This window comes from Equus przewalskii, chromosome 12 (genome assembly GCF_037783145.1).
Source record: "Equus przewalskii isolate Varuska chromosome 12, EquPr2, whole genome shotgun sequence".
NCBI classification, from domain to species: Eukaryota; Metazoa; Chordata; class Mammalia; order Perissodactyla; family Equidae; genus Equus; species Equus przewalskii.
The window spans coordinates 40,713,492-40,725,784 of NC_091842.1; the positions used below are offsets into that span (position 1 = coordinate 40,713,492).

General features: G+C 54.6%; 1 protein-coding gene and 1 long non-coding RNA gene across 4 annotated transcripts; one reads left to right on the forward strand and one right to left on the reverse strand.

Annotated features, from left to right (window-relative positions):
- Positions 1-301: 301 nt before the first annotated feature.
- On the forward strand, positions 302-11,729 carry ECI1 (enoyl-CoA delta isomerase 1). Of its 3 annotated transcripts, none has more exons than XM_070568734.1 (7): positions 302-551; positions 635-748; positions 4,416-4,543; positions 8,176-8,322; positions 9,315-9,436; positions 9,535-9,713; positions 10,984-11,729. In XM_070568734.1, exons 1-7 carry the CDS (start codon positions 500-502, stop codon positions 11,148-11,150), a joined length of 909 nt encoding a protein of 302 aa, XP_070424835.1. In that variant the 5' UTR covers positions 302-499; the 3' UTR covers positions 11,151-11,729. The 3 variants fall into 3 exon arrangements, with proteins under 3 accessions (XP_070424835.1, XP_070424837.1, XP_070424836.1); XM_070568736.1 differs by having other exon boundaries at positions 405-453; XM_070568735.1 differs by lacking the exon at positions 635-748 and having other exon boundaries at positions 410-551.
- LOC139074926 (uncharacterized) lies at positions 2,810-4,403 on the reverse strand. The gene is made up of 2 exons (XR_011524939.1): positions 4,300-4,403; positions 2,810-2,843 (listed from the first exon to the last, which is right to left on the reverse strand). It is a non-coding gene; the product is annotated as an uncharacterized lncRNA (long non-coding RNA).
- Positions 11,730-12,293: the final 564 nt, after the last annotated feature.

The window sequence follows — 12,293 nt, forward strand, 5'->3', positions numbered from 1 at the left end:
TCTACTTGGTGGATAGCATGCCAGCCTCCCGTGGGGACAGCTGTGGGTGGAGGCAGGAAGGACGGCGTCCGTCCTGCGGGGTTTGTCCAGGACCTCTCCTGGACAGGGACCCACACCAGGCCTCCCGACCTGGCAACCCTCCACCCTGCAGCCCCAGTGTCCTGCTCAGTAAGGCCGGCGGCTCTGCCGCCTCGGGCCTCCCGACTGTGGCCTCGGCTGGCCCGGCGCTCATTGCACCCGGAAGCCAAGCGGGGTCGGGCTGCTCCGCCCCCGGCCTCCAGGGGGAGTGGCCTGAGGCCTCGTGGGGCGGGGAGGTTTGCGTCGGGTGGACGTGATGGAGGCACGGAGGGGGAGCGGGGGCGGGGGCTGAGTGCACTGGGCCCGGACTGGAGTGGACGGGGCCGGAGGTGGGGCCAGCAGGGGGCGGGTACCGGCCCCGCGCCGCCCCGGGAGGTAAAACCACAGCCCGGGGCCCCGATTCCGAACCAGCCGGGTCAAGATGGCGCTGGCAAGTGGGATGCGGCTCTCGGCGCGCGCCCTGCTCCGCCCGTGTACGTGACCTCCGGTGGGCGGGGGTCGCGGCGGCGGGCGGGGCCGGGCGGCGGGTTAACGGGCCTCGCGCTGTCGTCCGCAGGGAGCCCGCTCCGGGGCAAGGCCCTCGGGTGCACGGAGCCTGCGGCCGGCGGCGGGAACGGCGCGCGGCTCTTCGGGAGCCAGCGGGTGCTGGTGGAGCCGGACCCGGCCGCAGGTAGGCGCCCCCGACGTCCCTCGCCCCTCGGGTGGGCCACTCCGTGCCGCGCGCACGGGGTCAGAGGTTCGGGCTACGGTGCCGCCGCCTGGCCGCCTGAGTCACCGCGCGGGCTTGCTAACGGCGCCCGCTGCGCAGGGGAGAGGCGGCGGAGCCCGCGCCGGGGCTGCCTCGATTTGTTATTCCCCCAACTCTGAGTCCAGACCTGGAATTCGGATTCATGTGAAAGCTATTGAGGGGCCGGCCCTGGGGCCGAGTAGTTAAGTTCGCGCGCTCCCTTCGGGGGCCCACAGTTTCGCCGGTTCGGATCCTGGGCGCGGACATGGCACCGCTCATCAAGCCATGCTGAGGCGGCGTCCCACATGCCACAACTAGAAGGACCCACAGCTAAGATATGCAACTATGTACTGGGGGGCTTTGGGGAGAAAAAGCAGAAAAAAAACCTCTTGAATTTCTAAAGGCCACAAGATAAAGCTCAAGTTTAAAGTCAGGTTCTGTTGAGTTTAGAGCTTAAGGGTCATCAATCTAGGTGGTTTAAATGGGTTTTTTCCTCCCCCAGTTCATTATGAAGATAAAACAGTTTCTGTTTTTAAAGTTTGGGGGATGTGCTCCTTTATCTAAGCTATTAATTGGAAATTGAAAATAATTGGAAGTATTTCGGAATAAAATATTTTAGCTTCTCTTAATACTCCCACATGACACAGAACCCAGCAGATGTTTTACTAATTAAAGCCAGGAGCTGCAAGTGGAATCACTCCTGACGCCCTCCCCCGCCCCCCATCAGAGCACCTCTTACAACTCTCCACAGGGATACAAAAGGTGGAAAAACCTCAGAAAGAGAAACCTGTGCTTTCTCTACCACAGAGCACTCCAGAGCTGCGTCCTGACAGGGCTTGGGGGCAGAGATGGGTAAAGTTTGGGATTTGGGGACATGCTGTTCTATGACCTCCCAGCTCCAGGCCTCAACCTTTTTCAAGTGGTTTGGACAGAAGCCCTCCTCCCCCGCAAATCCCCCTGCAGCCTTGGCTCTGGAGCTGGTGCAAGGCACCGTCCCCCTTGGTTCAGTGCTCTTGTTTAGTTCCTTGCTAGGTTGGGGCTGCCTGAGCCAAGTAGTGAGGGGCCTCAGGGGAGGCCCAACTACCAGTCCAACCAAAACCTGAGTTTCTGAAAGGATCGTTTCTGTGGCAGATTTGAATATGTATCAGAAATTGCAAAACACATATTTAAAAATATTGGACTGGATAGTGGTGATGGTTGCACAACATTGTGACTATACTTAAAACCACCAGATTATACACTTAAAAATGGTTTAAATGGTAAATTTTATGAAACAAGGAAGACAGAAAAGTATCAGTGAGATAGCAGTTTTTTTACCAAAGTGCTCTCCCACAACACCACGCAGGCAGAGCGTAGTAGAGAGTTTGGGGTCAAGGAAGCCAGGCCTGGTTCTGTCCTCGCTGCCACACACAGTCAGCCTTCAGGCAGCTTGAGGCTTAGATGAAGTCATGCAGCAGAAGTACTTTAAAAAGGTTTTCAGGGGCCGGCCCCGTGGCCGAGTGGTTAAGGTCACGCACTCCTTTTGGCAGCCCAGGTTTTGCCGGTTTGGATCCTGGGCGTGGACCTGGCACCGCTCATCAGGCCATGCTGAGGTGGCGTCCCACATAGACCACCAGAAGGACCTACAACTAGAATATACAACTATATATACTTGGGGGTTGGGGGAGAAGAAAAAGAAGAAGGAAAAAAAAAGAAGATTGGCAGCAGATGTTACCTCAGGTGCCAGTCTTTAAAAAAAAAATGTTTTCATCTAAGTGCTGTTACTGAAGCTGATCTTAGATTCTGTTCAACATTCCATTAGAGAAATGTTTGTTTAGGGGCCGGCCCAGTGGCGCAGCAGTTAAGTTCGCACGTTCCGTTTCGGGGGCGTGGGTTCACTGGTTCACATCCCAGGAGCGGACATGACACCTCTTGGCAAACCATGCTGTCGCGGGCATCCCACATATAAAGTAGAGGAAGATGGGCGTGGATGTTAGCTCAGGGCGTCTTCCTCAGCAAAAAGAGGAGGATTGGCAGCAGATGTTAGCTCAGGGCTAATCTTCCTCAAAAAAAAAAGAAAAGAAAGGAACGTTTATTTAGTACCTACCCTGTGCCAAAGATGTGGTTACTTAACTCACAATGTCCAAGTTCATCCAAATTCCTCTTTGTTGACTTGTGTTCACCTTTGGTCTCTTTACTTTTGCCCCAGTGTCCTCAATTCTGTCTCACCAGGCTCTGAAAAAGTCAAGTTAGCTTCAGAAACTTCCCTTTGAACCAAGTTTGGGGAGCTCGCTTCTGGAAGTTTTGATTGCTTCTTATATGTACATACTTGTAGCCAGTTAGCAATTACCTCTTCTTCATAAATGAGAGGTATCAAAAGAGCCCACTTGGGGCCTGGCCCCGTGGCTGAGTGGTTGGGTTCGCGCGCTCCGCTGCAGGCAGCCCAGTGTTTTGTTGGTTCGAATCCTGGGCGCGGACATGGCACTGCTCATCAGGCCACGCTGAGGCAGCGTCCCACATGCCACAACTAGAAGGACCCACAACGAAGAATATACAACTATGTACCGGGGGGCTTTGGGGAGAAAAAAGAAAAAAAATAAAGTCTTTAAAAAAAAAAAAAAAGAAGAAGAAGAAGGGCCCATTTGCCCTCAGCACTTAGTTCTCCTAGGGAATGGTCTGTGTTGACCATCCCAAGATTTCCAAGGTCCTGAATGAACCTTGGCGCTTCTGAAGCCCTTAGGGTCTGCACTTGGGCGGGCAGTGAGAACAGAAGGCCCAGGCCAGCAGCTGCGCTGCCTACAAGGGCAGGCCCATCCCGCCTGCCTCCCCTGCTGCTGGCAGAATGAAGGAATGGGTCATGGAGAGTCTAAGGACATCTGACCCTGATATTTTTAGTCTCTATCCTTGAACAGGCATGAACCAGAGCGCCCCTCTAGAGTTCCTTCTTGCATATCTAGTTCCTAGAGTTTGCTCACTCACTCCTCAAGAAACTAAGGCCTTTTCCTACTCCCATGAGGATGGAGGACTTGTGTCTGGAAGAAAAAGATCAACAAAAATTTGTACACGAGTTCACAGCAGCATTATTCACAATAGCCAAAAGGTGGAACCAACCCAAGTGTTCACCAGCACATGAATGGATAAACAAAATGTGATATCCACATACAATGGGATATTATTCAGCCTTGAAAAGCAATGAAGCACTGGCACACACTACAACATGGGCGAACCTTGAAGATGTTCTGTTAAATGAAAGAAGCCAGACACAAAAGGGCACGTAGTGTGTGATTCCATTTATAGGAAATGTCCACAATAGGCAAATCCATCGGGATAGAAAGGAGATGAGTGGTGGCCAGGGGCCCGAGTGGGAGGCATGGTGACTGCTGATGGGTCTGGAGTTTCCTTTTTGGGTATGGAAATGTTCTGGAACTAGATAGTGGTGGTTGTACAACATTGTGAATGTACTTAATGAACCCAAATTGTTCACTTTTAAATGGCTTATTTTATGTGAATCTCACCTCCATTAAAAAACCCAGAACCGTGTAGTTTGCTGTGGCCGGGCTGAGCCTGCAGTATGACTGGGGGCACTTTTCCAATGCTGGGTGCGAGCTTTCTCCTCTTCATTTCAAACTAGGGGTTGCTGTGATGAAGTTCAAGAATCCCCCGGTGAACAGCCTCAGCCTGGAGCTGCTGACGGAGTTTGTCATCAGCCTGGAGAAACTAGAAAACGACAAGACCTTCCGAGGCGTCATCCTAAGTTCGGTGAGTACTCATTAGCTCCCCCAAGGCCCCAAGTCCTCTGATCAAAGTGTGAACCGGTTAGCAGATCAAAGTCCAAACTCGGGGACCATCTGCATGTCACCTGATGTAGAAGAACCAGGCAGCCCCGGATGCAGGTGCCACCACGAGAGGCTTCCAGGGATCGTGGTCCTGGGCAGGTGACGTTTTTGCAGGGATAACCTTGAGCCCGCGCGGGTTCATGCAGGGAGGACCCTGCACACACTTGGCAGTGGACTCCTAGGGCGCCCTCCCCGTGTGGCCCCAGTAACAGTGCGCATCCTGAAAGCCGTTCTTTTCGTCCTCTTTGGGCAGGTCTTAGAGTCCAGTTCTTAAAGGGCAAGTTTTTCCTTCTGAATTCTCAAGGGGAACCTCAGCATTGTCCCCAAGAGCTGGCAAAGGCATTTGTGGGAGCAGTGTCATTGCTGGGGCCAGAGAAGGGCAATAGGCAGCATCTGTTGGGTGCAGGATGGTGGGGCAGAGTGTGACCCTGAGGGGAGGGGTTGCGCTGACTGAGAAGAAGGGGAGCTGGGTGGTCCTCAGAGCCTGGGCTGGTTTTAAGACTCAGACCGGCAGGACTGGGGGCCTCATTTGTTCCTGCCTCCCTCCAGCGGGCATCAGGCCCACCTGCTCTGCCAGGCGCTGGGGGTGCCGAGAGAAGAAACAGACAAGACCAGCTGGGGAGGTGGAGTATGGAGCTTTTGCTGGGTCAGGAGAGGCACTGGGCTCACCTTTCAAGTTAGAAAGAGCCACAGACAGCATGAGTGTCCCCCAAAGCTCAGTGCCACCATATTACAAAGATCAGTGGGAACGTCTTAGCCCTGCCATAGTTCAAGGTGCAGGAAGCTGACGGTCACGGCCTGTTTGGCAGAGGTTTGGAGCATCCACAGTGGGCGTGCAGCTGCTTTCTTTAACCCTCAGTTTGTCCCCAGGTGGCCTGGTGGTGTTGCAGCCCTGAAGAGCCTGGCTGCCTCTGATGGCGGGGCCATCCGTGTGCCAGAGGCAGAGGCCAACAGGGCATTCTCAGGAGCTGGGTCCCATGTGTACAGCCAGTGGGTCCTGTGATGCAGGGGCTTGCAGAGCAAAGCCTCACCCATCCCATGGAAGAGAGATTATTCTGTGTTGCTCTGAGGGCAGGACTGATCCTCATGGGTGTAGATTGTTGAGGGGCTGGTGACAGCTAAAATCCCAGGGAACGTTCTGACAGTTACAGCTGACCTGCCTGGAGATGCTGAAATTGCTTGACTCCATTTAAGGTGTCATTCATAGCATGACATTTTATTTATTGTACTTTAAAAATGAGGGAGGGGCTGGCCAGTCAAGTTCACACCCTCCACTTCTGCAGCCTGGGGTTCACAGGTTCACATCCTGGGTGTGGACCTAGAATGGCTCGTCAAGCCATGCTGTGGCAGCGTCCCGCATAAAATAGAGGAAGATTGGCACAGATGTTAGCTCAGGGCCAATCTTCCTCACAAAAAAGAGAGAGAGAGTGAACTGCATGTCACCAAATATAGGACCTTCAGAATGAAAGAGAGGAAGACCCAGCACTTAGCAAGGCTCCAGCCTGTGTGCACGTAGGCACTGGGCGCTGCAGAGGAGGTCCCTGAGCCCCCCTCAAGGTTGCACAGCTCAGGGGCAGGGGGCCAGCATTTGTCCCTCCAAAGCCCACTTTCTCCCCACTGCGGCGTCCTCTCCCCACAAACGTGTCTATGCATTGTGTTCTGTGTTGAGTGCCTACTGTGTCTGTAGCACAACGCCTGGCCCAAAGTGGGTCCTCAGCAAATGACTGGAATGACATCATTCTTGTGTCCTGTGGCCACTGTGGTCAACACAAAGGAACAACAAACAAGGTGGCTTAAGACAACTCGTGTATTCCCTCCTGGTTCTGGAGGCCCGAGGGGAGAATCCTTCTCTGCTTCTGATCTCAGGCGTTCCTGGTGTTCCCGTGCTCGTTCCACCACTCCAGTGTCTCCCCCTGATTTCACACAGCCATCTGCCCTGTGTCTCTGTGTCCACGTTTCCCTCTCCTTAGGACCAGTCACGGGATTCAGGGCCCCCTCCTCGAATATGACCTCGTCTTAACTTGATCACATCTGCAAAGACCCTATTTCCAAATATGGTCACGTTCACGGGTACTGGGGGTGAGGACTTGACCTTGTCTTTTTCGAGGACACGGTTTAGCCCACTATAGACATGTTGCTGAGTCACAGACACAGGCTGCCCTGCGCCTCTTCCCGTCTGTCTGGCAAAGGCCGCCCCCAGTTAGGATCACTGTGGTTTCCTTCTCTCATCCAGAGGCTTCTCCACCGCTGCTTCCTCAGGCACCAGGACTGTGGGCAAGTGACGTTAATCTGTCCCACTCCTGTGGTGATAAAATGTATTGGATTTGGGGTGGGAGTTGGTGGGGGGCCGGTGACGGGAGAAGGATAAGGAAGAAGGTAGAAAAGCTGAAGGTGAAGTCCACCCACATCCTCAGCAAGAGCAGCCCTGTCCCAGCCACCGTCACGCCTGCCCCTGGGGCTGGGTGTCAGGAGTGTGCATCTGGCCATCTCTGTCAGGTCTTTTTAAGTCATAGGAGCAGGACACATTCCGTGGAAACAAAAGGGGTCAGCCTCCAACTATGGTGCACACACAGCACGTGTGTACAAGAAAAATGGAATCACGTTCCACACCCTGCACAGCAACTTGCTTTTGTCACTTAATAGAAGGATGTAGAGTGACTATCCCATACTTCATTTTATCCACCCACTGCTCCCAGACCGCAGGTGGTCATCAGTCGTGGTTAGAGCATCAGCGCAGACCACTTCAGCCTCAGGCGCCCAGCTGTGGGAGCAGCTCGTTGGCTCAGAGGTGCACTGACCACACACGAGCCCCAGGTGTGGGTGTTTCTGCGTGATAGCTACTGGGCATCCCTCCCCTTCTGTGTTCTTGGCCAGCAGTCCTATGAGCGCCCAGAACTTGGTGTCCACCACTGGAACGCCCCCTTGTGCTGGCAGCCCCCATCCCAGCCTGTCATTCCTCTTCTGTCTTTGCTCCCCCTCCCTTCCCTGGCACCTGTGTCAGGACCTGGGGCATCCACACAGGACACACGTGCCTTCCAGGCCATTCCCCAGGCTCTGTCTCACATGTGACAACCCAGGGCAGAGGTCTGGCTTCTCGACTGACCATCGCCCCTTCCTTCCCTGTCTGTGTTCTGACAGCTGCCCTCCTCGAGTCTGCAGCTTGCTTGACCTTTGAGGGTAAATCACTGTGCGCCCCCTCCAGACTCAGTCAGGAGTCCTCCCCACACCTCTGAGCTCCTCTGCCTGGGACACTGAACACAGAGCCAGGCGTGCACAGAGCCTGGTATATTTATGTCCTGGGGAGCACTGGACTCTGCCTGCCTATTCTGCCTTTTCTGGTTTGAAGCTGGAAAAGGAAGAACATCCCAGGACGCAGAGGGAACTGAGTCCAAGGGAGGTCCAGGCTGAGTCCCTGGAGCCCCAAGCTCTGCTGCCCTGAGCATGACCTTGGCCCCACTGCCCGTTGGGCACCTCTGGGCTCCCCAGGCCCGGGAGGGGTGTGTTGCCACCAGGAGGAGGGCTCTGACGGGGCCCCTGGCTCCTGTACTCCCCCAGGATTGCCCTGGGGTCTTCTCAGCTGGCCTGGACCTGACAGAGATGTGCGGGAGGAACCCAGCACACTACGCAGAGTACTGGAAGGCTGTGCAGGAGCTGTGGCTGCGGCTCTACCTGTCCAACCTGGTGCTGATTGCTGCCATCAGCGTAAGTGTCCCCATTCCTGAGTGGCCTCAGTGACTCACTGGGGACCAGCCTGGGGGGAGAGGGAGTAGACATGGCCATGCCCTCGGGGAAGCCCTCGTTGAGCAAGGGGCCTGGAGAAGACTCAGAAGTGCACAGGTAAGCGTGCCCTCACAGACCAGTGTGACATGGTGACAAGGGGGGCCACTAGAGGTCAACTCGCTCACTGGGATGGGGGCAGGGACCAGGGTCCACAGGTCAACACAGCCCAACAAGAGGGCTGTAGGGGGTAGGGGAGCAGATGAGGAGCAGATCCACATTTTGGAAACATCACTTTGGCCCGACGTGGGAACGCAGGTGCCGGGTGGCTGAGGCAAGGGCGTGGGGCTAAGGCTTGGAAACCAGTGTGCCCAGAAGAGCCCGTTGTGACAACCAATTAAGGTGCAAGGAGGGCCAAACTGGCAGAGGGGAGGGATGGCAAGAGTCAGGAAGACTCCAACGGGGTGTGGTGGCCACTGACAGCATGTGGGGGGCCCAGAGGGAAGGAACAGCGACAAAGACCTGCCGTCTCTGATTGGGGCAGTGGGGTGCGTGAATGAGGATAGTGTGAGTTTGGGGTTCCCAGGACATCCTGCTGGGTATGGCAGCGGGCCCCTTGGGGCATGGCATGAAATGACAGCTCTAGCTAAATGGTTGTTTGGCATTTTAGCATCCGGACAAAAGCTGTGCAAGGAAAGGCAACTTGCTACCCTGGCCAGAGGGTTAAGAGTGATTTTCTGGCCCCTGAGACCTGATGGCCCTGCCAGTGCCTGGGACCCTTGGGCTGATGGGCTACCCTGAGTCTCCACTGTGCACACCCAGCCCAGACAGTGTTGGTATGGCGCCCAGGGGGGCTAGGGGCACCCCGGGAGCTCACACCCACCTGTAGGCCTTTCCTCCAGACCCCGGCCCTCTAGAATGTGACTAGGATCAGCTGCAGCAGCACCCAGAGCCCAGTGGTCTTGCTTCCCCTGCAGGGAGCCTGCCCAGCTGGGGGCTGCCTGATCTCCCTCACCTGCGACTACCGGGTCCTGGCTGACAACCCCAAGTGCCTCATAGGGCTGAACGAGACCCTGCTGGGCATCATTGCCCCCTTCTGGTAAGGCCAGGGCCTGCACCCACCCTCCACTTGGCCCTGGGACAAGCTGACCCACCTGGGAATCCCCAGCTGGTGGTGAGTGGGTGTGTGCATTCCAGGTTCAGAGACACCCTTGTGAACACCATCGGGCACCGCGCCGCGGAGCGCGCTCTGCAGCTGGGGCTGCTCTTTCCGCCAGCGGAGGCCCTCCAGGTGGGCATGGTGGACCAGGTGGTGCCTGAGGACCAGGTGCAGAGCACAGCACTCTCAGTGATGGCCCAGTGGATGGCCATTCCAGGTGAGGAGCACAGAGAGGGGCAGCAGCTGTGGGTACTGGTGGGTGAGCAAAGCCCCCTCCCTCCCCAGCCTGACGCTCCTGGTGAGACCAGAAAGTTCTAATGTAAAGGTGCTCTGTGCACATCACCAACGTGCAGGTCATAGTAGCAGACTGATTTAGTGTCCAGAGGCTGCCGTAACAAATCACCACAGGCAGGGGAGGCAGGCTTAAAACAAGAGAAACGCATTCTCTTGCAGATGGGAGGCCAGAAGTCCAAAATCAAGGTGTGGGCGCTCCCTGGCTTCCTCCAGAGGCTGTAGGGGAGGATCCTTCCTGCCTCTTCCAGCTCTGGTGGCTCTGGGTGTTCCTGGGCTTGTGACCACATCACCCCACCCACTGCCTCCATCTTCACATGGCCTTCTCCCTCTGTGTCTCTGTGTCTCAAATCTCCCTCTCCTCTCTCTTATAAGGACACCTGTCATTGGATCTAGGGCCAACGCTACATCCAAGATTATTTCATCTTAATTACATCTGCAAAGACCCTTTTTCCCGACAAGGCCATATGAGGCACAGGTTCTAGAGGGGCGGTTAGGACTTGTACATATCTTTGTGGGGTTCACTGTTTAGACCACTACACAGGCAACTGGAAACAGCCTGCATGTATGTTTATAGAAATAGGGCTGGTTATATCACTACAATAGAGACCAGGATCAACAGACCATCTCTGAAAGGCCAGGTGGATGTTTAGCTTTGTGGGTTACTTGGTCTCTGCCACAACTGTGGCGTTGGAGCATGGAGGCAGCAAGAGTCCGTGAACTAATGAGCATGTCTGTGGTCTGATAAAAGTGAGGGCCACTGAAATTTGAATTTCGTATAATTTTCACATGTCACAAAATATTACCCTTTTTTCAACTATCTAATAAAGTAAAAACCATTCTTAGCTCAAGGGCCATGGTCGGGGGCCAGGTTTGCCAACCCCTGACAGGGACGAATGACTGAATGCTGTGCAGCCATTATTACATCGTAAAAGAATATTTAGTGACATGCAAAATATTCTCCATAACATAATTAAACATAATTAAAGTAACAGGTTAAGAATGCAATTTTCACAGCATCCTATATGTTTTTAAAAGAAACAGATGGGCAGTGGAGAACAGGTGATTTTCTCCTCTTTGCTTACTTGGATTTTCTAAGTTTTCTAGCAGAGTTTCTGTTGGAACTCTCTTGGAAAGGTTGGGAATGCCACTGTCTCAGACAGTGAGTTTTCACATGTGGACTCCGTTTTCTTTAGACCACGCTCGACAGCTGACCAAGAATATGATGCGAAAGCCCACAGTGGACCGCCTGCTGAAACAGCGCGACGCAGACATCCAGAACTTCGTCAGCTTCATCTCCAGAGACTCCATCCAGAAGTCCCTGCAGATGTACTTAGAAAAGCTCAAACAGAAAAAGGGCTGAGGGCTGCGCTGCCCACACAGGGTTTAGCCACACACGCCCTCCTGGGGGCCCTCTGGTTCCGAGGGGTTTTAAACGAGGTGTTCTCCAACTTAAAAGTACTTTCAGCTCTTTGCTTTGCTGATCTTCCTAAAAGGCCCTGTTCCTTGTAGCCAGTGTCCCAAGGCCCACAACTACCCATGAACACCTTTTCTACCTGGCGGGCAGGCAGGGGAGTGCTGGTGGGTAGTATCTCGATTTGGGAATCATGAATTGGCAGGACCTTGGCGATGTCACCACTGAGTGTCTCCTTTCCCAAAGCCGAATTCTGCATAAAGTCCTTGGGCCTCTAGGCTGCCTGATTGCTATAGGCATAAGGCTAGGTGGTCATGGGCCCTGAAGATCCACACAAGCCCCCAGAGAAAAGCCCTCTGGTCACCACCCCTGTTTGTTTAGATGGAGGGAGCCTACAAGGGTTCAGAGAAAGCGGGGGAGCTTGGTGAGGGACGAGGGAGGCATTACTGGTTGTGAGGCATTCTACACTGCGAGTGTCCTAAATCTTATTTTAGATTTTGCAAGAAAAACTTGTCCAAGTTTTTGAAACAATTGTTTTTCCTCCCGTACAATTCAGGCCAGTTCCCAAATCTTGCCAAAGGTGAGATGTTTGGAAAACTAGAAACCTCACTGGGTCCTCGTCAGTTACACCATGTACCCCAGTTCCGCGTGTTCCTGATCCTCAGGTGATGGGCTCACCCGGGACGCAGGCCACTGTCCTGACAAGTCCTTACCCAGCCCAGGGCTCCTGAGCAGGAACCTACCCAGGAAGGCACCGTTGAAGGGGCTGTACCACCGTGAGGCATGTGGCTTCTGTGGACACAACCTGAACCCTACCCACCTTCCTGGGCTGAGCGAGGGGTGCGGCCTGCTTGCCACCGAGGGACTCCCCAAATGTCCAAGGGCTGCTGACTGGCTGGGGGCAGGGGGCCAAGGGCAGGCCTTCCTGACCAGACCACCCTCACCCCTGCAGGACCTAGGAAGCGGGCTGCAGGAGGGACATCCGGCCTTGCCAGTTGGCACTTTACCTGCGTGTAAGCGCTTAATCCCCAGCTGCACTTAGTACAAGTTCTTGGAAGCCTTTACAGTTTGCGCAAAGCAAGAGCAAGGAGC